General features: G+C 32.5%; 3 protein-coding genes across 6 annotated transcripts; 2 read left to right on the plus strand and 1 right to left on the minus strand.

Annotated features, from left to right (window-relative positions):
- Window positions 1-3,234: 3,234 nt before the first annotated feature.
- Window positions 3,235-6,394, minus strand: LOC131601469 (protein GRAVITROPIC IN THE LIGHT 1-like). 3 transcript variants are annotated; one of them, XM_058873295.1, is made up of 2 exons: window positions 6,252-6,394; window positions 3,235-4,809 (listed from the first exon to the last, which is right to left on the minus strand). In XM_058873295.1, the coding sequence occupies exon 2, from the start codon at window positions 4,741-4,743 to the stop codon at window positions 3,484-3,486; it is 1,260 nt and encodes a 419-aa protein (XP_058729278.1). In that variant the 5' UTR covers window positions 4,744-4,809; window positions 6,252-6,394; the 3' UTR covers window positions 3,235-3,483. The 3 variants fall into 3 exon arrangements, with proteins under 3 accessions (XP_058729278.1, XP_058729279.1, XP_058729280.1); XM_058873296.1 differs by having other exon boundaries at window positions 3,235-4,816; XM_058873297.1 differs by having other exon boundaries at window positions 6,166-6,375.
- Window positions 6,395-13,457: 7,063 nt separating this feature from the next.
- On the plus strand, window positions 13,458-16,674 carry LOC131601472 (uncharacterized). 2 transcript variants are annotated; one of them, XM_058873299.1, is made up of 3 exons: window positions 13,458-13,747; window positions 14,820-15,200; window positions 15,309-16,674. In XM_058873299.1, exons 2-3 carry the CDS (start codon window positions 14,854-14,856, stop codon window positions 15,961-15,963), a joined length of 1,002 nt encoding a protein of 333 aa, XP_058729282.1. In that variant the 5' UTR covers window positions 13,458-13,747; window positions 14,820-14,853; the 3' UTR covers window positions 15,964-16,674. The 2 variants fall into 2 exon arrangements, with proteins under 2 accessions (XP_058729282.1, XP_058729284.1); XM_058873301.1 differs by having other exon boundaries at window positions 14,826-15,200.
- Window positions 16,675-19,353: 2,679 nt separating this feature from the next.
- LOC131601473 (ycf20-like protein) lies at window positions 19,354-21,313 on the plus strand. Its single transcript, XM_058873302.1, has 3 exons — window positions 19,354-19,571; window positions 20,025-20,231; window positions 20,317-21,313. The coding sequence occupies exons 2-3, from the start codon at window positions 20,062-20,064 to the stop codon at window positions 20,705-20,707; spliced, it is 561 nt and encodes a 186-aa protein (XP_058729285.1). The 5' UTR covers window positions 19,354-19,571; window positions 20,025-20,061; the 3' UTR covers window positions 20,708-21,313.
- The last annotated feature ends 579 nt before the right edge of the window (window positions 21,314-21,892 follow it).

Consider the following 21,892-nt stretch of genomic DNA (forward strand, 5'->3'; position numbering starts at 1 on the left):
TCGTTGTCATTCTATTTGTAGCACGGCACCACACACCTCAGGCATTCGTTCAAGTTTTCAAACTCTTTCCTGTATAAGATGCAATCATTACGAGAAGCATGTATTTTGACATAGTTCAAACTCATTGGACACAATATCTTGTCAGCCTCATAAGTACGGTTTGGCAACGTGTTACCTTCAGGAAGCATTTCTTTCAACAATTCAAGCAATTTAGTGAGAATTTTATCCGTCCAACCACCTCTTGCCTTGAGATTAAATAGTCTTAACACAATTGAAAATCTTGTAAAACTTTTACATCCCGGGTACAACGAATTTTCCATGTCTCTTCATAAAGTATCTACCATAATAGCTTTCTTGAAGGCATCGACTCCAATACAACGAATGATGTCTTCTAGACGAATGGGACTTGGAGTTGTTGGAGATGATGTAATTGTGATATAACAGAGGCATGAAGAGTTAGAAGATGATTTTGTGGTGGAGGAAGTGAAATGTGAGGCAAAGGAATTTGCTTCCGTGGTGAAGGAACTAAACGAGTTTCTTAAACTAGCGGATGAAGAATCATCATTAAAGCTTAGGGATCTTGTTGCAATGGATGTTTTTCGCCGACAAGAGAAAAATTGGTGAAGCAATATCTTGAAGAATTTGAACATTTTGTTGGAGATCGTTGGTAACGTTTTGAGTATGAAGAGGATTCAAAACGACCATTAAATGAGTAGCAGAAAGCAAATATGGTATTTTAGGTTGCTCATAGATGTAACTGAAAACGACAATGATTGTGCAATAAAAAAATTTGAGAGAATCAAAAGCCGATTATCACATACAATGTCCATATTCTGTGCTAGAACAGAAAATTAACGATAGGTTGATGACGACCACCATGAAGAGGTTTCTAGCGTAGTGGTGATAGTTTTATGCTGGCTGGATAGGGTAGTTGCAAAAATGATAGCACTTTGACGCTCAAGTCAATATGAGATTAAAGTGAAACTTTGCTAGTATGAGTTGAATTGTACTTAGAGTGACTTAGAGTCTCGCTTATATGTGATAGAAATTTATAACTGTCTCGGGATCATTTGACCTGAAATGTGGGCAGCTGAAAGATAGTTGTGCTTTTGTGTGACGCCCACAAATGATAATACACCTCTACACCAATGATCGATGCGCCTTGACTAAATTGAGTGTATGGATTTGGTCGATCTTTATGGATCATTTATCAACCGTCACACATTTAACATTAATTGCATTTTTTAATTAAGGTTAAATTAGCATAATTATATATAATTTGGTACTGGGAGTTTTAGTTCTTCACCACTAATATACTTTTATGTCTTAAATTCTCCGTCTTTTTAAAATATTGATGTAATTTCACATTAGACTAATTATGAATAATAAAAGGGTTTTTTTTTTATAAAGAGTGCAAAAACTCATGTATAGCAACGTTGTGACATTTAGAATAATAAAAGTATTTTTTAAGATGATTAGTTTTATCATTTTAAACGGAGTAGCGGCGCAGTTTATTGCTTGTTTACCTATTATTTTTTATAATCTTGATTATATATTAATTCATTAAAAAATATTTATACTGAGAGCAACAAATAAAAGTATATTAGTGAAGAAAAATAATGGTGGTATTCTAAAACAGTAAAATAATAATTAATTTGAAATATAACTGTAAATGATCTGTTTTGTTAAATAATTGATTGGGAAAACATAATAAGAACCCAAAAGTGAAGCTTTGGATATTCCATGAAACAGAAGTTGAATTGAAATAATAAAACCATAATAATATGGTATCACGCGGGTAATTAGTGGATTATTTTTTGGACAATTTAATTAGTGGATAATAATGTTGATTTTTTTAATAAAATAAATAGATTTGATACTAATGTTACAAGTGGTATATTGAGACAGATTGGTATTCAAGCAACATAAAATACTTAATTAAACCTACTTTTTTTTTTTCTTATCGCCATTATAAATAAAAAATTACTTTTAAAATTTATTGGAACAAACTATTAAAAATACTTTTTGATTTATAATAGTGATTAGAAGATGTATGTAAAAATATTCTCATCCATTCAATTGTAGCTTCAGTTTAAGTTGCTCAATTATACTTATAAATTTTAAATACACATATTTTAAGAAATAAGTATTGCATTATATACTTTAAAAACTCTTTTCAAATAATAAAATAAGGTATGCTGGCTTATTTCTATACTATAGACTACAGAATGAGATTCTTCAATCAAAATCATAGTTTTAAAGTTAGTCTTTAGTTGGCAAATATGTATGTTCAGTCTCGTTTAAATCCGCTCTATAAAAATTAATAAAAAATAAATGGAATTGACATATAAAATTTTATTCCGTTCGACAAGAAAAATGAAGACGGGACAGTATGAGTCTTTAGGTCCTACACTTTTAAAATTTAAAATTGTAAAATTTTATATTAATGTCCGTGTCCCCAAAAGTTATTTTTTAAAGCCTAAAGTTGCAAAATTTTATACTAATTTCCGCATCCCAAAAATTAGCAATAAAAAACAAAGTGGGACAAAACAGTCTTATTAAAAGTATTAAAAGATTTGGAACTAAATTCATAATCCATCCTAAAAAAACACAGATAAAACAGGCATGTCTGATGAGTCGGACCTGCCATCCTATAAAAAAGCACAGACAAAATAGAGATGTCTTATTAAAAGATGTGGAACTAAATTCATAATCTATCCTATAAAAAAGCACAGACAAAACAAACATGTCTGATGAATCGGACCTGCCATCCTATAAAAAAGCACAGACAAAACAAACATGTCTGATGAGTGTTTTGTCACTCTAATTAGGGCATAAATTTGTTCATTTCGTGGTAAGGCATTAATATCTTTGCTTAATTAGTTGTCATTGTGTTTGATTATTTTGATTATGTTTCTTCTTGTGTTGATAAAGTTAAAGTTAGATATTGTCCTTTATATGAATTAAACTTTGACAAAAACAAAAATTCTATTCCCTTCATTTTTAAAGTTCAATACATCCTTAAGATAAACTTCATTAAGATAAATATTATATCAACAGAACAAGAACAAAAAATTTGAATCTAAATGTCCTCAAATTCTATGAATAAGGGTAAAGTGGAAAGACTGGATCTTCTTCTCTGTCAAAAGGGTGGGTGCACTCTGCTATGAACAATGGACACATTTGTATAATGGACACATTTGTTTCCGCAGAACAAAAAAAATTCAAGGAAAATTTATGGAAAAAAGAAAACTTTTATACACCTTCCAATATCCCTGCCACATATACTATTAGAGTTACAACAAGAGACCTAAACAAACACATAGATAAAGGGCTCATGTAATCTTACAATAACTAAAATGGATCTTACAAATTACAAACAACAGCATTATCTTACAAGATAAGAAAAATACAATAAATGAAACAAAGGACATACAACCAAATGGATTTGGATTTGCTGATTAACTTGTCTGTTTTCAGAAATCATTCAGCTACCTTCATACCTGTGAGATAAACTTTACTCTGAATCACACTTCCTCCGATCCAGAATCCTGGCATAACCATCAAACCGACTTTCGGCTTTTCGTCATTTTCATTCATTATCAGATTATTGACAACACTTTCCATGTAAACATCGGAGAACTCGCTCCCTCCTTTAACCTGAAATACTTTTACATTTGGCACAAAAGAATAAGCCAATTTGTGTAAAAGCCAAATTGACTTTGCAAGTTTTAGAAAAGCTTGGTAAAAAGGAGTTCTTGGGTGCCCTCCACCCATCACGTAATTTCGCTGATCTAGGTTTCCGAAGAATGAAGCTTCCATCTTAGGATGAACTACCGCTAGGTATTTGCTGCTGCAAAATTTCCCGAAAACGGAATCTGGATTTTGCCCTAGCATGTCCAAGGGATCGATCTCCCTTAACGCAAGAAATTGGTGGAAGAAGCTCTCTTTATTGACTGTAATATCGTCTGATTGGACAGAGAAGCTTTCTTGCTCGAAGCCACCAAACATTCTTTGGCATATGTAAGACTCGAATGCATATTTCTTATGAGCTCTCTTTGCATAAACAACATTCGGTTCGATTGAGTTGGCAGCAGCATCAAGGTCCCACCCAGCTGCTTTCATCATGTTGATCAAAGGTTTAGAAAAATCATGAATTGCTTTCGCAGCTGCTTCAACAGAAGAGGTAAAGAGATCTGGAGTTAGATCAACGGGGAAAAATCCATTTCCGTCTTCTGATTCTTTAGTTGACAAACCTCTAAGCTTTAGATTCTTTTCTAGTTTTGCTCGCTTCTGACTAGCCTCCTCAATCTGCTTTTCAAGTTGATGAATCTCTGAATCTTTATTCTGAATTTCAGACTGAAATTTCTTAACCATGACCTCGTACGTTTTTAGGAGGCTCTGCTGCTCTTGGATTTCTGCAGCTAAACGTGAGTCTTGGGGAGAAACGCACACTGGCTTTGGGTTGTTTTCCCTGTAGAAATGCTTGAGTTCAGATAGATTTTTCAGCTCGCTAATAACAAGTTTATCAGCAGTGTGGATTTTATCGGGGTCATAGGGAGTATGAGCGGCTTGCAACTGAATGTAAGCTGATTTCAGTGTAGAGATATTAGTGAAAATTTTAGATACTAGGGTTTCCACAGCTTCTGGATTCTGGTTCATGGCTTCTTCCATGGGTTGAGGGTGGACTTTCTGACTGTTGTTCTCGCGTAATTGGGTCTCTTTGGCTCCAGTTGGTAGCATAGCTAACGCCAATGGAGGGACAGATGAACAAGCTTTCGATCAAGAAAATCAAAATTAACACACAACCTGCAAGCTTTCAAAGAAGTTTAATCAAATGATTATGACATTCTTAAAAAAAAAAGTATACATTACAAAATAACTAATCGTGGAAATAACAAGTATGCAACTACCAACCAGGCAGTAATGAGCTCAACGTATTAATCAGAGCATTTTTCTACTGTAATACCATATCGTTAATTATAATATTCTCGAAGACACTTTCTTTATTTGAAATAACATTCGTGTCTCTTTTCTCAAGTTACTCGGACCTAGAACATTCTATAACTACAAGTCTACAACCAATCCAATCCTCATTCCATGTATAGCATGTCCAAAAACTAAAGATTCTAATTGCTCTTAATCGTACAGTTTAAACATCAAAATCGTTAGAAAATCAACTCTGGTCTCTGGACTAACATACTAGGAAAAATACAAGTTTCCTGATTTCATTAAAACTTTCACCGAAAGGGTCTTGCATGGTAATTTGATCCAGATCACAGAGTCAATTGCTTACAGCATGAAGAAAACATGTCCAACTGCCAATTAAAAAACGAAAACTGATAAATGATAACCTATCCGGGTCATACTTATCCTCTCCTTACATCTACTCACATCAAATTTACTATGAACAGACTCAAAAACAACTATATCTATATCCACAAGTCATGGAAGTACCACAAAGCAGTGTTATCAAAAAGCGGCGACATGGCCGCTATGGCAGATATACATGGCGGTTTTAGGCTAGCCACAATGGTAAATATCGGCCAATATTGCAGGTTTTTCCGTCATAATCCGCTATAGCAACGCCACAAAGTGGCTGGTATGGCGGGATTTTGGCTCTCCGCCATCCGTCATCAACAACACTGCCACAAAGGAAGTCCTAGTGGTCTAATCTTAAATCTAATGTCTCAGAATCTCACTATTTCAGTTACGATATTACTACTGTGTATGAATGAAAATAAAATCAATACTGCAACAAACAAAATGAAAATGAAAATGAATTGAATTGAATATAATACAGGATTAGCAAAGCTTCAAAAGCAAAAGACTAGCTTGCAATCCTAAACCAAACAACAAGAAGCTTATTTTAGAAAAAATTGATTGATCGGCACAAATCCCATTATTGCATATCTTCCAAAAAAAGGTATCTACCCAGAAAGACTGCATTTTTCAGCAAGATAACAAAATTAAGAAATTTGGGGAAAAACAATAAGCAATAAATCCAGCATTTTTCAATCAACGAACCCTAATTCACATGCAAAATCAAACAGAAATGCGAATCTGATGAAAAAAACAGAGCCAATGAAATTGTTATGGTTCTAATCAATCATCAATACAATATGAAACCCTAAATTGAAAAAAAGAGGAAAAAGGGTACAGTACATGATGGAGAGTAGGAAAAACGTTAATTGAGGAAAAGGAGGTTTAGTATGGATCATTGTGAGAGAGATCTGAGAAATTGATGATACCTTAATGGTGGAAATTGGAAGGAAGAGTGAAGATGGAAGTTGTCTTGTGAGGTTCAGTAAAGTAGAAGGTTCGTGTGAGAAGTAACAGTGACAACAAGCTTCAACCGAAACCCTATTCCCGTTCCTATGTGAAAACAACTAGAACCGTTAACCATCTTCTATTTTTATTTTATCTTTGCTTTTGTTTTTATTTTTTATTTTTTCTATTTTTAAGACTTAATTATAATTTTGATCTCATAATTTTTATTTTTTTTATTTTGATTCTTTTATTTTAAAGTCTGAAATTATAGTTTTTTATTTTAATTTTTTTAAGATTTTAATTCCCCTACAAATTTAAAGATAATTTTTAATTATATAATGCTCACATTGATAACGTATCACAGTGAACTATTTAAAAAAACTAAAATTTTGAATTTTAAAATAAGAGAATTAAAACCACACAAAATATAATAGAAAGATCAAAATTGTAATTAATTTTTTTATTAGAAACTAACACTATTTTCATAAATTCACACACAAAATAAAGTGCCCAGCTATATAATATATACATTTGTTTAAGTTAAGACTTACTATAACTATCTTTTTGTTCTTTTTGCTACTAATAGTAATAATAAAAAAAGAAATATTGAATTTTTATAACTATTTGATAATTGGAAATATCATAGTCATCAATTCAATGAAAATATTTAATTATAATTATAACTATCTGAGTATATATTTCTATTTAAAAGTTATGTTTGGATTGATCAAACATAACGGATAGAGCGGAATAGAACATAACAGAGTTGAATAGAGCGTAGCTAAATAGAATATAGATTTTTTTTATTTGATTATTTTATTTAAAATATTTCATTCTATCACATACACCCCAAATTTAATAGAATAAAAACAGAAGAATTGGATGGAATGAGATAGAATTATTATATTCCTTCCATTATTTATAAATCTAAACAATTGAATCTCATTAATTATCATACAATTACATTTCATTATATCTCATACCACCAATCCAAACATAGTCTAAAATTATCATGATGATAACCTTAGACAAAACTCTAAGAGCAGCATTATCGGTAGTGTCTTAGGATTTTAAAGCCACCCATGTCAGAAAATAGTATTATTTAAATGCAATTGTGATGCTTTTCATGTGGCACCGTTGCTTTTTGCAACCACGGTGTTTTGGCTAGTTGTGAATATTTTTTCTTTATTAGCCAATAATATAGTGACATATAAGATTAATAGGACCCACTTTAGAGTTTTAAATGAGTAGTATGGATATTTGAAAAATATAACTTAGTTGTTTAAATAATTAAAAAATATAAAAAAATAAAATATATTGTGTAGGTCCCATTTATACTACTAAATTGTAGGGGTGCTCGCGGTGCGGTTTGGGCGGTTTTGACGAAAAAAATCATCCGAACCGCAAGAGAAAAAATCGTGCGGTTTGGTTTGGTTTGGTTGGATTTTAAAAAAAATCCGAACCAAACCAAACCAAACTAATGCGGTTTGGTTTGGTTCGGTTGGTTCGGTTTTTTACAAATATTTTATTGAGCCATACATACACATATAGGTTGCAACATAATTTTGTATTTAAACATTCATACACTATCAAATAACAATAAAACTCGTCATATTTTGACAACAATTTTTCATTTAATATGTAAAAATTAAATTAGACAAAAGTGGAATATTAAACATAAAATAATGTTATTAGAGATTTGAGAAGATCGGGATTGAAATTATATGTGTAAGGATGAGAAAATTGTTGGTAATCATAAGGTTAATGTATAATAGGTTTAAGTTTGGGTTGGATGTGAGTTAAGTTAAATTTAGGTTGTAACATAATGCGGTTTGATTTGGTTTGGTTCGGTTTACAAAATACAAACCGCAAACCAAACCAAACCATGCGGTTTTGTTAAAAGATGACCCAAACTAATCCGAATTAAATGCGGTTTTTTGCGGTTTCGGTTTGGTTAGGTTTGGTTTGCGGTTTTCTATTGGGTTGGTTTGGTTTTGAGCACCACTACTAAATTGAGTGGTATGGATGTGGATGCTCTAGTCCTATGGGTGAGGTGTCATTGTATTAGCAGTTTAAATTTACTATTTTAGTGTAAGAACCATCACTTTTTAAATAATAAGAATTAAAACAAAAAAAGAACAATATAAGAGATAGAGGGGACATAGAGTCTAACCTAATAAAATAAAATATTAAAACAAATCAGAATTAGAGACAAACATTCATACATCACGTGTACAATCTAGCGAATCACTTATGGCACGAGATCAAATTGCAAAAGGATATGATATATGAATTGACAACCACTAAACTCATATTTTGAAAACGACGAATGAACTCGACCGCTAACACGATAACAACTTCATTAATCAACAACTTACTCACAAATTGCGGTAAGTAATCACGACCATTTCTAGACAAACAGTCTGAAATCAATCGCAATCGGCTGAAGCGAATTTTAAGACTGCGGAGGTAGTTAACTCGAACCCAAAGCTAGAATCCAAGAAGCACTGTCAATCTGAACAACCCAAATTTAATAAAGAGTGAAAATGAATCTGAAAAATTATTTTGTATCAATAATTTATATATATATATATATATATATATATATATATTAATTTATTATTATTATTTTAATAATATTATATTAATATTATTATTGTTATTATATATTCGTAGAGTAGTGTCAGTTAATAAATTATAGAATTAAGATTTGTGTCTAGAGTTAATATTAAAATGACATGTGATTAGAGTTGTTAACGTGATAACGTTAGATTATAAACTTGCGCATATTGTAATTTATTAATCATGTATTTTTCATATATTAATAATATATAAAAATTAATCTTTAATAATAATAATAATTGTATTACTTTCTTTATTTTATTAGATGCCACCGACATAAATTGCAAAATGTTGTATGGTTACAAGATTAAAATAAAGAAAAAGATAAACAAATTAAAATCTTAAATATAAAAAAGTTGTGACCTCCGCCAAAATGTTATTGAATCTCAAAGGAAAGGGATTTTGAATCAAGTGAATATCTTTAATAGATGCACCGATCTTGTCATAGAATCATCAATTTTATTGTCTTAATAAAGGGTGTAGGTAACTCGGAACATTGTGTTTTCAAATAAAATAATTTAATAATTTGGATTAACAACGCATGTTTGTGATAATCATTCAAGAGAGTCTTAATAAGGTTAATATTGAGGAATAAATCTATTTAGCAAGCCAAGTCAATAATAGCCATACCTTTTACTAGATAGAGACCTTTGTGAGTGGCATAAAGTTCTTCTTAAAGGATTTCCGAAGAGTTCAGAGTGAATCCTAAGAAATTGCATTTCCATGTCTCATGTGAGGTGCAAAAGGTACCACTAATTTTCACATGAGTTGGCATGCCATTATAGCTTCCATCTACATTAATAATGTTGCATATGTAGTCAATGGTAGCCGATGGGGTTCCATTTGCTAAAAGGAGTCTTGTTTGAGGTTTAGTGAAGCAAATGTGAAAGGAGTCTGCCACAACGTGGACGGACAAAAGAGATAATACTTGGAAATAATTTCATGAAAAATGCATGTTAAGTTATAGTTTCTCCAAGCCCATCATACTTTTGCGGCAAAGAAGTTATGACAGATACCATGACTCTCATTTTTTATCCAATCATTTCCATCTCGAGCCAAGAAAAAATTTGAATGATTAGACCCAAAGTACAACTAAGAGTGTGTTTGGATGAGGTAATTGGAAATTTTAAAAGAATTTAAAATTCAAAACAATTCAAATGAATCAATTGAAATCCAATCATTTTTAAATTATTTGTTTGAATGGAGTATTAAGATAATTCATTGTTAAATTTTTTGTGTCATTTTTTATAAAATTTAAAAATTTTGGATCAAATTAAAAAATTGAAAAGTAGGGACCAATTTGCAATTTTTAAAAATTTGAAGGACCAAATTGTAAATTTTAAAAATTATTAAGGACCAATTTACAATTTTTTAGGACTAATTTGCAAAATTTAAAGAAATAATAGTAACAAACGTATTCTATGGAGTATGAGAGGAATTTCAAATTCTTTGATTTTTGGTGTCATTTCAAAATGATTAAATTTAACTTATATAAAATACTCCATAAATTTTCATCATTTTAACAATTCTTCATTTTTGTATCCAAACAATAAATTTTGTGCAAATCATTTTAAATTCCCTTAAAACATTACATTACCTCATTAAAATGCTTCATCCAAACACACTCTAAAGGTTTCTAGAATCCCTATGGTCACAATAAAAGAATGACCCATCTTTTAGGCCATATCTGAAACAGATAGTCGATGGGACCATGTTATGATGATGAAATAGAGAGAGTAGGAACAGATTTAAAACAAGAAAACTAAAAGAGGAACTTGATATTTTCTAAAAAGGAAGAGCCTCAAAATCAAGTTCATCGGTTGAGGTTCAGAATTATGATCATGTAAATTTTATTTGTTGCGAAGGATCCATGTGCAACCACTCTTAGCAGTGTAAATTACCTTTGAAGGGATCAAACCAAATGAATACATCTTATGTGTTTGGATTAAAGCTAAGCATTTTAGTGGTAATCTCAATGAGGATATTATAGGGGTGAGTATATAAGTGGTGGATGGGGGACGATGTAGTATAGCAAAAATATTTAACTAATATATTAATGTCATGTATATATTTGTCTATACACGTGAGAGCTTTACTACTTTGAAAAATATAATAAAGAAAAACCTTTTATTATAAATAACTAACACAATACAAATTCTAAAAACGATCTTAAAACAATTGATATGTAAGACTTATACCACCAACAGAACGATGGGAGAAAAATGCCGAAGTGGTGGAAAGATTTAGCTTCGATTTAAGAAAAATATGTCTTTGGTCAGGGAAAAGTGGTTTGGAGAGTTCTCTTTTGAGAGGTGGGGAATAATGAAAATACATCCTTCTACCATGATTCTTGGTTGAAAAGAACTTTATTGAGAGATAAGTTTAATATGTTGTAAGGGTTTTTTATGAATAAGTAGGCATTTATGATTGATATGTGTAGATATGGGTGTGAGATGAATGAGGAGTGTTGGAGGTCTAAGTGTTGTTTGTTTTCTTTTATATTATTGTATTATATTAGTTTTTTTTTTTTTGCAAGATCTGAAAGTAGATAACTGGATATGAAAGTTTGACACTAATGACGAGTATTATGTTAAAAATGTTTATCAAATGCTTACCATGGACTTGGATATTGATTCTAAGGCTTTGTCAAAGTATGTTTGAAACAATTTTACTATATTGAAAGTTTCTTTGTTTATATGAAAGACTTCTAATATATACTCCTAAAAAAAGGACAACTTTATTTAACACAACCATTAGAAATGATTATCTAAGATGTGGAAATGGAGAGGATCTTAACTCGTGGAAATGTCAAAACCTTATGTCATTTGTGTTTTTCAAGTATATTTGCTTTGGGAAAGTTTAGTACAACGTTTTGAAATGGATGAGCACTTGTAGAGATCCTAACGACTCAAAAAGGTCACACTTTTGCGTTTTATGGTCATTTATCTTATAGAAGGGAGATTCATATATGCCTTCATTTCATTTGGTTAATAAATATTTGAATTTTATAAAAAAAAAACATAATAAATAACTATTTAGCCACATAGAAATATCAATAGGAGCATGAGTTCGAACCCGCAACATCACACTTATTCACCTTTAAAGGATGAGTTTCAGTAACTAGACTATTTAAAAATAATTAATCTTAAATTTTAAATAAAGTATGCACTATATGTTGAGAGAATTTCATATATCACTAATAATATTTATCACCTTTTTTTATAAAAAAAATACATGTAATAATTTTATCCATTTTTAAAATAATTTATCTATAAATAATTTTTTGACACATTTTTAACAAAATTTAAAATACAATGAAAGAGATATCAAATCACCATTAAGATCTTGAATTTGTATAAAAAAAACAAAGTTTTGATCAAATATGATACATTTAAAATGTCTATTATACTATTAATAATAATAATAATAATAATAATAATAATAATAATAATAATAATAATAATAATTTCAATTTAATACAATAATTAATACAATATTTTTTTTAAATTTCTTACAACTTTGTTTTTGACAAATAGAACTAACTATATGTTAAAAATACATAACATATATTTCTTTTTTCTTTTGGTATTTTGATGAACTAATTTTAACAAAGAAGACAACATAATTGTTATTATTTTAATCCAATATAAATATTATATATTTTTAAATTTCTTAGCTCTCAATTGTAAAAAACCATTTTAAAATCCAATTGTAAAGGTGTGAATAGAGCTGTCAAATAGGCCGATCCGGCCCAGTCTGCTTCGGCCCGGTGGGCCAACGTGTTTTTATGGGCTGGCCCGGTCCAACCCAATTGCTAAATGGGCCACATAAAATAAGTCCGACCCATTTTTCAAAGGCCCGTGCGGCCCGATGGGCCAGCCCGACCCGTATTTCAATATTATAATTTTAATTTTATAAAAAGATGTAATGGATAAATGCAATACGACATAAGTAAAAAGTCATCATAAACGTATATAAGTGATGTTTAAAATATTTATCCACAAATATATATATATATATATATATATATATATATATATATATATACCACAAAATCATCCATGTAAAAGTATAAAGTAACTTAATATTATCACCAATACTTATCAAATTTTTTCTACATCTCACAATCATTTCCTTGATCACATCATTTTGAAAATATATCTTGATCCTCTTTAACTTTTCTTTATGACTTGAAAACACATTTATAAAATCATATCTTATCTCAATCTTTTATCTCCAAAATTTACCAAAATCCTTTTTTAATGGGCCAGCCCGAAGCCCACTTGGCCCGGCCCGTCCCAGCCCATAAAAAACATAGGCCCGGTGGGCTGGCCCAAAAAGACAGGGTCGTCTTTTTAAAGGTATTTTGCGGCCCGACCCGCATTAAATTTTAGGGCTTATGGGCCGGCCCAATGGGCCGAGCCCATTTTGATAGCTCTAGGTGTGAACCATGTTAAAATTTCTTTCCCTATTTTCCATAATGCAACCAAACAAAAGAGAATGGTAATATATTGAATTTTCTTTAACCTTTCTCTCCTCCATCTTTCTTTCCTTCCACATTCCACAAAACAAACCATACAATCACCCTTCAGATCTCCACCACTCCAAATTTCTTCACAAGAAAGAAAATCCTCATTCATAAACCCATTACTTCTTCCTCAACATTACTCAAAATAACACACCCTACAATTGCTTATTCTTTAATCAACAATAAACAATCACTCATCAATCATTAACAAAATCCAACAACAACAACATAGTCTACTGTCGTTGTCACCGGTGACTCTTGTCGGAGATTCTCTCTCTTTCATCGCATTCAACTGATTCCTCTCTCACTAGATCTACTCTCAAAAGGGTACAGATTTTTATAACCCTTTTTGTGATTTATGCTTGAGATGTTGAATGTGTTGGATTTGTTTAGGTTCCTATAGTTTTTGAGGTTTTTACTTGCTCATTGGTTTGATTATCCAACTTGGTCACTTTCTGATGTGAAAATTAGGTTTTTTTTTTTACCATGTTATTGAATGATTCATGTTTCTTGTTACCAAAGATGGAGATTTCAAATGGGGTTTGGTTTAATTTAACTATTTTGTAGTTTTATGAATGATGTTTCACTGTTTGAGAAAAAAATTTGATGCCTTTCAAATTAGGATATTTTTAGTGTATGTTTGGTTTAGATTTTGGAAGAGGCAAATGCAAGCAATTCTAGAGGTGTAAAATTGATTTTAGAATGATTTTGAGGTGTTTGGTTCTTGTAAAGTATAATTGATTCTGCCTCTAGAGTTGTTTCTACTATAAGCTACAATTTGTAGCTTTCGAGTATAATTAATTCTGTCTCTAGAATTGATTATATTTGAAGTTAGAATTTGTAGCATTTAAATATAATTGATTCTGCATCTAGAATTGATTCTACTTGAAGCTAGAATTTGTAGCTTTTGAGTATAATTGGTTTTGTCTCTAAAATTGATTCTACTTGAAGCTAGAATTTATAGCTTTTGAGTTTAAACGTGATTTTACCATTGGAATTTACTTTTCAATTCACTTTTACATAAAATTATCCAAACATAAATCACTTTACATTCAACACACTTTTAATCGGAATCAATTTTACAAAATTAGTTCTCTAAAATCAACTTTTTTCACCGCAGAACCAAACATACGCGTAGTATACGCGTAGTATTGTAGTTCAATGAGAATTGAGATTATTACAAGTGAATATGAGCAATTGCCACTGTTGTCAAATTGTGGTTTTACTGGTGCTATATAGCTATGCATACGCTGCTTAGTGCCAAATATTGTTAAATATTGCAGCGTTATAGAACTGTAGCGTAGTGCAGATTTGAACATATTGCTATTTTCTGCTATTTGTGATTGACAATACTTGCAATGGAAGGTTTGTTTAGTGCTGATTTTGTTGTTTTTGCTAGATTCAGTAGGTGAGGTTAAGAGGTTTTGTCATTGATGGCACTTTCAGTTTCTCGGACTATGTCGAAGGGCATAGTGATGACAGTACCTGTTCTGATTCTCACTGTTTCGGCGGCCGCTGTTTTTCTGTTCTTCTTGTTGTCCTCTCTCTCTTCTTGCTCATGCCCTTCACAACCTTCAGCCACCCCTGTCAACAATGCAGTGAACTCTAATGTTGGTTTGTCCGAGTCTAGTACTGGTAACGGTTTGTTAGCAACAAGGAAGGAGGACGTTCAGTGGGTGAAAGATCAAATACAAGCAAATGGACTTCATATGCAAGAAAACGTGCTCCGCAAGGGTATTAACCCTCGCACTAGGGTTCAACAACTCGAGGATCTTAGACAGTAAGACCCCTCTTCTTAACTTGTGTATCCATTTTTTTATGCGTGAATGTGTGAATGTATGACTTCTCTGTTGGATTACCTGATTATATTCTATCCTGTCAAGTGCAGATTTAAGGGCATATCGCACTACGAGGGAGCTGATTCAAATAATCACACGGCCTTTCCTTGTCCCGGAGAACTTCTAGTTGAACAGCACCATAGTAACTACGGTGAACCATGGGCAGGTGGAAGGGATGTGTTCGAGTTTCTTGCTCAAACCATTCAGCTCAGACCAGACTCACAGGTGCTGGAAATAGGCTGTGGCACACTTCGAGTTGGTTTGCATTTCATTCGATACTTAAATCCCGAACACTTTCACTGTCTTGAAAGGGACGAGCTTTCTCTGATGGCTGCATTTAGGTACGAGCTTCCCGCACAAGGCCTCTTACACAAACGGCCTTTGATAGTTAAGGGTGAAGACATGGATTTCAGTAAGTTCGGTTCCGGCATAACGTATGATTTGATTTACGCTAGTGCTGTATTTCTTCACATGCCTGATAAACTTGTATGGGTTGGAATGGAAAGATTAGCATCTAAATTGAAACCCTTCGATGGACGAATCTTTGTATCACATAATATAAAATTCTGTTCAAGGATGGGAGGAGACGAATGCACCAAGAAGCTTACGAGCTTAGGACTCGAGTATATTGGGAAGCACACACACGACAGTCTTCTATTTAATCACTACGAGATATGGTTTGAATTTAGACGGTCGAAAATTTAACGCCCCGATTGATTCTTCGAAAAAACACGAGAAATTTTTAGCTCTGAATGACCTCAAGCTACTAAACTGCTTCGTTCATTGCAACATGTCATCAGCATGAATTCTTGCTTCAGTCCTGAAAGTTGCCAATTTTTCTACTCACCAGTTCATTGATCTGTGCGGGAAAAGCGAGACGGGTCATTTGTAATTTCGATTGAGAATTCGACAAAGCGCTTAATAGATATACTTCTTATTATTGTCTATATGTAGATTATGATATGATTAGCTGTAGTTGGCAGTCATATCTTCATGCAACTGATTGCTGTTTCGACAATTATGATTGCTGTTTCAACAATTATTACGCCGGACCATGAAACATGTGTGTGATACATTTAACTATATTTTTTAGATTATTTATTATATATTGTTTCAAATTGATACTCATGGTGGTTGGTGGTGCTTCAACAATGGATGAGGAACTCTGAAGTCCATACAATATTTGTGTATGTTAGTTTTAGTCGTGTGATGTGTGAATTATATTTATTTTATGAGTATATGATTTTTTTTTGAGATTATAATCTTAAAGCTCAATTTTAGTTGTCCAAGCTTTGCAACAATGAAAATACTCTGCATAATGAAAACAACCTTGTATGCAATAGAGATTTCGTTCTCAGTCCTAAACTTGCTAACTTAGTTAAGGTTATGTGAAGAATGATATGGAAATTAAAGTAATAAGTTGGACATTTTTCCAGCAATAATCAAGTTTTTCAATTAAATTCCCTCAATAATGATTTAAGTTTTTCAATTAAATTATCTCAATAATGATGTTTTCTCATAATTTATCCAAATAACTAGGTTTCGTCATTTATAGTAGCTTGTAAGCTCTTAGATGCTCATTGCTATTCTTCTCTAAGTGGTTGGTCATGGTTGGTCATTTAGTGTTTATTTTAACTTTAGAGTCGTCGTGGATTGATTTGGATAAAAACTAGAGAGTTTTTTTTTTTTTTTTTATATTAATAAATTCATTTATATGTTGAATCTGAACACTGATTGATAAAGTTTGTTATTCGTCACTGTCGTCTTAAATTATTTGAGGTTCCATGTAGAATTAGCCATGATTTTATAATGGCAATAAACAGAAGTTCTATTTTGTCACGACAAAGATTTTAGAAGACTTTATATGGTTATGATTCATGGCAAAATTTGTATTTTGTGTGGTAGTTCAGACCTTATCTAGTTATGATTCATGGCAAAGTTTGTATTTTGTGTGGTAGTTCACTTTGCACACCTTAAAGATGACTTTGTTTTGTGATGAAGTTTTTTCTTTCTCAGTTTCTTAGTGATTTCAATCTTCACTCAAATGAGAGTTACGACTAGGTCAGAATAAATATTTTGTGAACCGAAATTCGATATTGGTGGAGATACTCATGTGAGTCAGATAGTTTTCAAGCAAACAGGGATCAAGAGTTTTTGAATTTGTTGAAGAGTTTTTGATAAAGCCTTGTGTTTTGATATTTGATTTTATGTGTTTAATCGTATATTACATATCTATATTATTGTTATTATTCACATAATTAGTCTAAAAATAGTCAAATAGAGTTTTTCTGCTATTTGCTATCCCGCTATCTCATTTTTTGGGATATTCATTTTTTGGGATATGCCGCTTCATTCCGCTATACTTTGCTATTTAGGATTTAGGATTGGTAACTCTAGAATTGAATGACTTACCAAGTTCTTTAACAAAATAAAGAGGTCAAAGAAAATGTTTGCGGAAAGAAGAAGTACTTTAATTATAATCTATAAAAATAAGGAGGATATACAAAATTGTACAAATTGTAGAGATTAAACTTATGAGTCATACTATGAAATTATGGAAAAGAGACTCAAATTAATAATAATCAATTTAGTTTTATGTTTGGGAGGTGGACCATATAAGTAATCTTTCTACTACAATGTGTGAAGGAGAGGTATATGATGGATCAACAAGATTTGCACTTAGTTTTCATCGACTTGAAGAAGGAGAAAGATGCTACATATTAGACTAGCGATGTTGCACGAGACAAAATACTAGACAGTAAAGAATCAACCCAAAAAAAAAATAAGTGTAGTAGATATGAGGTTTTTACGTTGGATGTGTGGTAAGACTAGGCAATATAAGATTAGAAATGACAATATTAGAGAGAGAGTTTTGGGATAACACCCATGGTAGAAAAAATGATGGAAAATAGACTTAAGTGGTTTGGACATGTAGATAGAAGACAAATGTATTATGTAGTAAGGAAGATGTTTCGGGATTCGTCGGACAATATATGCTGAATGTAGGCCTCAGATACGTAGTGTATTGGGAGCCTCATCGATGAAAATCATGAGCTTTGGCCTACTAGAATATAGACAAGGTACATTCTTTGTTGTGTTTCTTGACACAGTGTACGAGTTCTCAGGCTCTCGTTGCTACCGTAGAGGGTTCTCAGTCCGACTCCACTTGTGTCAGGAAATTTTCTTGTTCATGAATAACTTTAAATTATCCATAGACCGCTACCAATAAATCTCTAAGGAGATCGTTGGTTTCCTAGCCACCATTGAAAGAAGGGACATCCTTAATATCCATGTTCGAGAAGAGGGCCAAGTTTGTATGAGGAACTATTTCTCTTTGTGGTTTAGTAGAGGCTTGTCAAGGGAAGAGGATGACATGACTGTATCGTCATGTTGTGAGACACGTTTCTCACAATTATGGTGACAAGAGTACACAAATTGACGATGGTTTCTGCCGTTTGTGTTGGCTGCCATTCTCTGTGGTTTCAGCCATTTGTGTTGGCTGTCATTCTTTGTCGTAAACTAACCATAAGTTCCTCAATAAAATATGATGAAATGTTAAGTCAATTTCCATATATAACATAAATGATCAGATTGGGCATGAGGAACTGAACGTTGTTGATATACGTTACTCTCGAAGGTGCGAGGGTGTGCTTGCAAACACTTTGACGATCAAGTAAGTGATTTGTGCGAGTAAGGTTTAGTGTTTTGAATTATGTGAATCCGAGTCTGCGACTAGTTCCACTTAATAGTATAGTCTTAGAGTTTTCAAGCCCTAGAACCTTCTTTGAACAATTGTCTCGATAGTCATTTGTTAAAAGACCTTTTAAACTCATTCATCTAAGAGTCAACAACAACCGATGACTCTAAATTCAATATGGCTTTAAGTTGTGTCCATTCTCCAAATCACCTTATTGTTTATGATCCAATTTAGAAAAAATTGACCCTTAATCTAAACATAAATCAATTTTACTAATTTCAATTTTATTACAATTAATTATATCAAACTTAACTTTTATTAAAATCAATTCTGTTCACCGTCAATCTATAAAATCACATCCTAAATTAATTACCTAAAATCAATCTATTCGAATCAAATCGTACATGACTCTGTCTTATGAAAGGCCATTCAACACACCCGCCGCACACAAGAGCACCGACATCGGACACACAAAAACTCACTTCACAAACAGATGACTATGTTTTCCTTCGGAACAAATAACAACATGCGCCCAACAAAGGTTTCATTGAAACAACAACAAACCCAACAAACCAACAAACAACCCCTTTATTCTCCAACTTCCCACTAATACACAGTAAGCTTTCTTCTAAATTCAATTCCCACCCTTATCTTCATTTTCCCGAAACACCCCTTTTCTGTTTCCATCTTGTTTCACTCTTTTCCGTTTCATTTCATTCTAAATTTCAGTTTTTTATCATTTGGGTATCTTAATATATTGTTTTTATTGAACAATTGACATAACCCAGATTGGTTTCTTAAGTTTTATATATTTAGAGTCACAGAATTGTAACAAAATGTAGAGATGAGTAAAACAGATTTGAACATTTAAGGAACCGTTTGGTAGAAATTGAATTAGCTGTTGTGTTATGTTTATTTGTTCTGCCATGAACTTGTGTAACCGCGAACAACTAAAATGCTCGGGCATTTTAGTTGTTTGCGGTTGCACTTGTACCGTAGTCATTCTTAGCATCTGAGAGTATTGTGCATATTGTTGTTTCTGATGTTATATATCATCTCCATTCTCTAGGAGTGAAGACTTAACATACGGTTTCCGACTTAGAACGATGTTAACCAATTGTATGACAAGTGCGAAAGTTGTTTCCTCGCTTGATTATATAAGTTCAAGAGTTTCCGAAGCTGGTCTTGCTGCATTCTTTTACAAAACCGCATTCGGCCAGAAGCAATGCTGCTTCTCCTATAGTTTTGCTCAACCGGGTCTATTCGTCGGTTTCAAGTAAGTTAGTAGCAGTTTATGCTTATGATAATGAGAGAAGTGCGAACGTTTCTCGCAACATTGAATCCTTTTTATTCCTTTTCAGGAAGATGAGTTGGTCGGTTAGAAGCAGCGTAAACGACGGCAGTTTTAGTCCGTCAAACGGAACTAATGGAAGGACGCGTATAATTAGAGTGATCCAAGAGTTTCGAGCTAAATTAGGTTCTAAAATTGAGACGGTGAAGAAAAATCTTCCATTGAAACTTCTTTTCTTCTTGGTTGGGTTTTATTGTGCAACCGCGTTTTCCACGGTTATTGGACAAACTGGGGATTGGGATATTCTATCGGCTGGATTAGCCGTTGTTGTTGTGGAAGGGATTGGTGCTCTCATGTATAGGTCTTCTCTTCCTTTAGTTATCAAAGGGTTAATATCAGTGTTTAATTATTGGAAAGCTGGCCTTACGTTGGGACTTTTCTTGGATTCGTTCAAATATTAATTTGGTTTTATGCTGGACGCAACGATATCTTACGTGAAAAACAAAATTTCGCAATCGTTTTTCATCGCGTAGCATGTTTACACCGACCCTTTGGTTTTCCATCACAAGCTAGAAGAGAATCGTCAAGTTATGTAAGTACTGACACTTGACATTGAAGGCGTGTTTGGTGTTCGACGCCTACAAGACACCGACACATGTGGTTGCTAGCGGGATGCTAGGTGTTCTGACAAATTGGAACATATGAATCATGGAATTTGTGAAACTACATAACCTTTGCAGTCTTCCATAGGATGGAAATACAAACAGATGTCAGACGGCTGAGCTAGTTCGACTGGAATTGTGCAATTCAGATCAAATACAAGTTCATATAAGTCAAGTTGGATCATCTTTATTGCAAGAAGTACAGCATTTATTAACAATACATTAGATACTTGTCTTCCAGATTCCAGGAAGAACAACAACATATAATTTTATTTGTTTATTCATTTGTTTGTTTGTTTGTTGATATCAGTACAAGGTTTGTGGATCTTCTGAATAGTTGTCCATCATGTTTGTGCAGAAAGGATAGTTAGCCTCTTTGATTATTGAAATTCTTATTAATGAAAACATGGATTGCAAATTTCCTCAAACTGGAATCTCAAGATTTATTTTGTGGCCTTAATCTCCTTCACCATCCTCTCAGAATAAGAAAATCATTTTGAAATCCAACACTAATAATGTTGCATGTTATGTTAAGCAATTAGCACTAGAAACAATTGATAATGTGTGCTAATTAATATTCCAACATGTTGCAATCACTTGGATGATTGGGCCAACACATTAATAAGGTTAACTTTGTAAAAGTGTAATGTGTTACGATGACAATATTATTATATTTATCTGTCTGTGTACAAAAATCTTAAACGAAAGTAGTATTTAAGTTTGACTCTCATTAATTTGTGGATGCGATTACTACGGGTTGTCATTCTTTGGACCTTTCAGAATGTGGTGATGCTACTGTGGATATTGCAGGACCTTCTATTAATTGGCCTGAAAATTTTGAAAAATAACTCTTGGAAAGCAAAAGAATATATGGGGTTTGTGAGTTCAGCCTGATGATCTATAAAAAAACTCAAGTTTTTTTAAGGAGACAGTCACATCAAGTTGCTTGTAACAGTTGCCACGTCCGGTTTAACTATGTGAACG

Source organism: Vicia villosa, linkage group LG5, assembly GCF_029867415.1.
Source record: "Vicia villosa cultivar HV-30 ecotype Madison, WI linkage group LG5, Vvil1.0, whole genome shotgun sequence".
Taxonomy (NCBI): domain Eukaryota; kingdom Viridiplantae; phylum Streptophyta; class Magnoliopsida; order Fabales; family Fabaceae; genus Vicia; species Vicia villosa.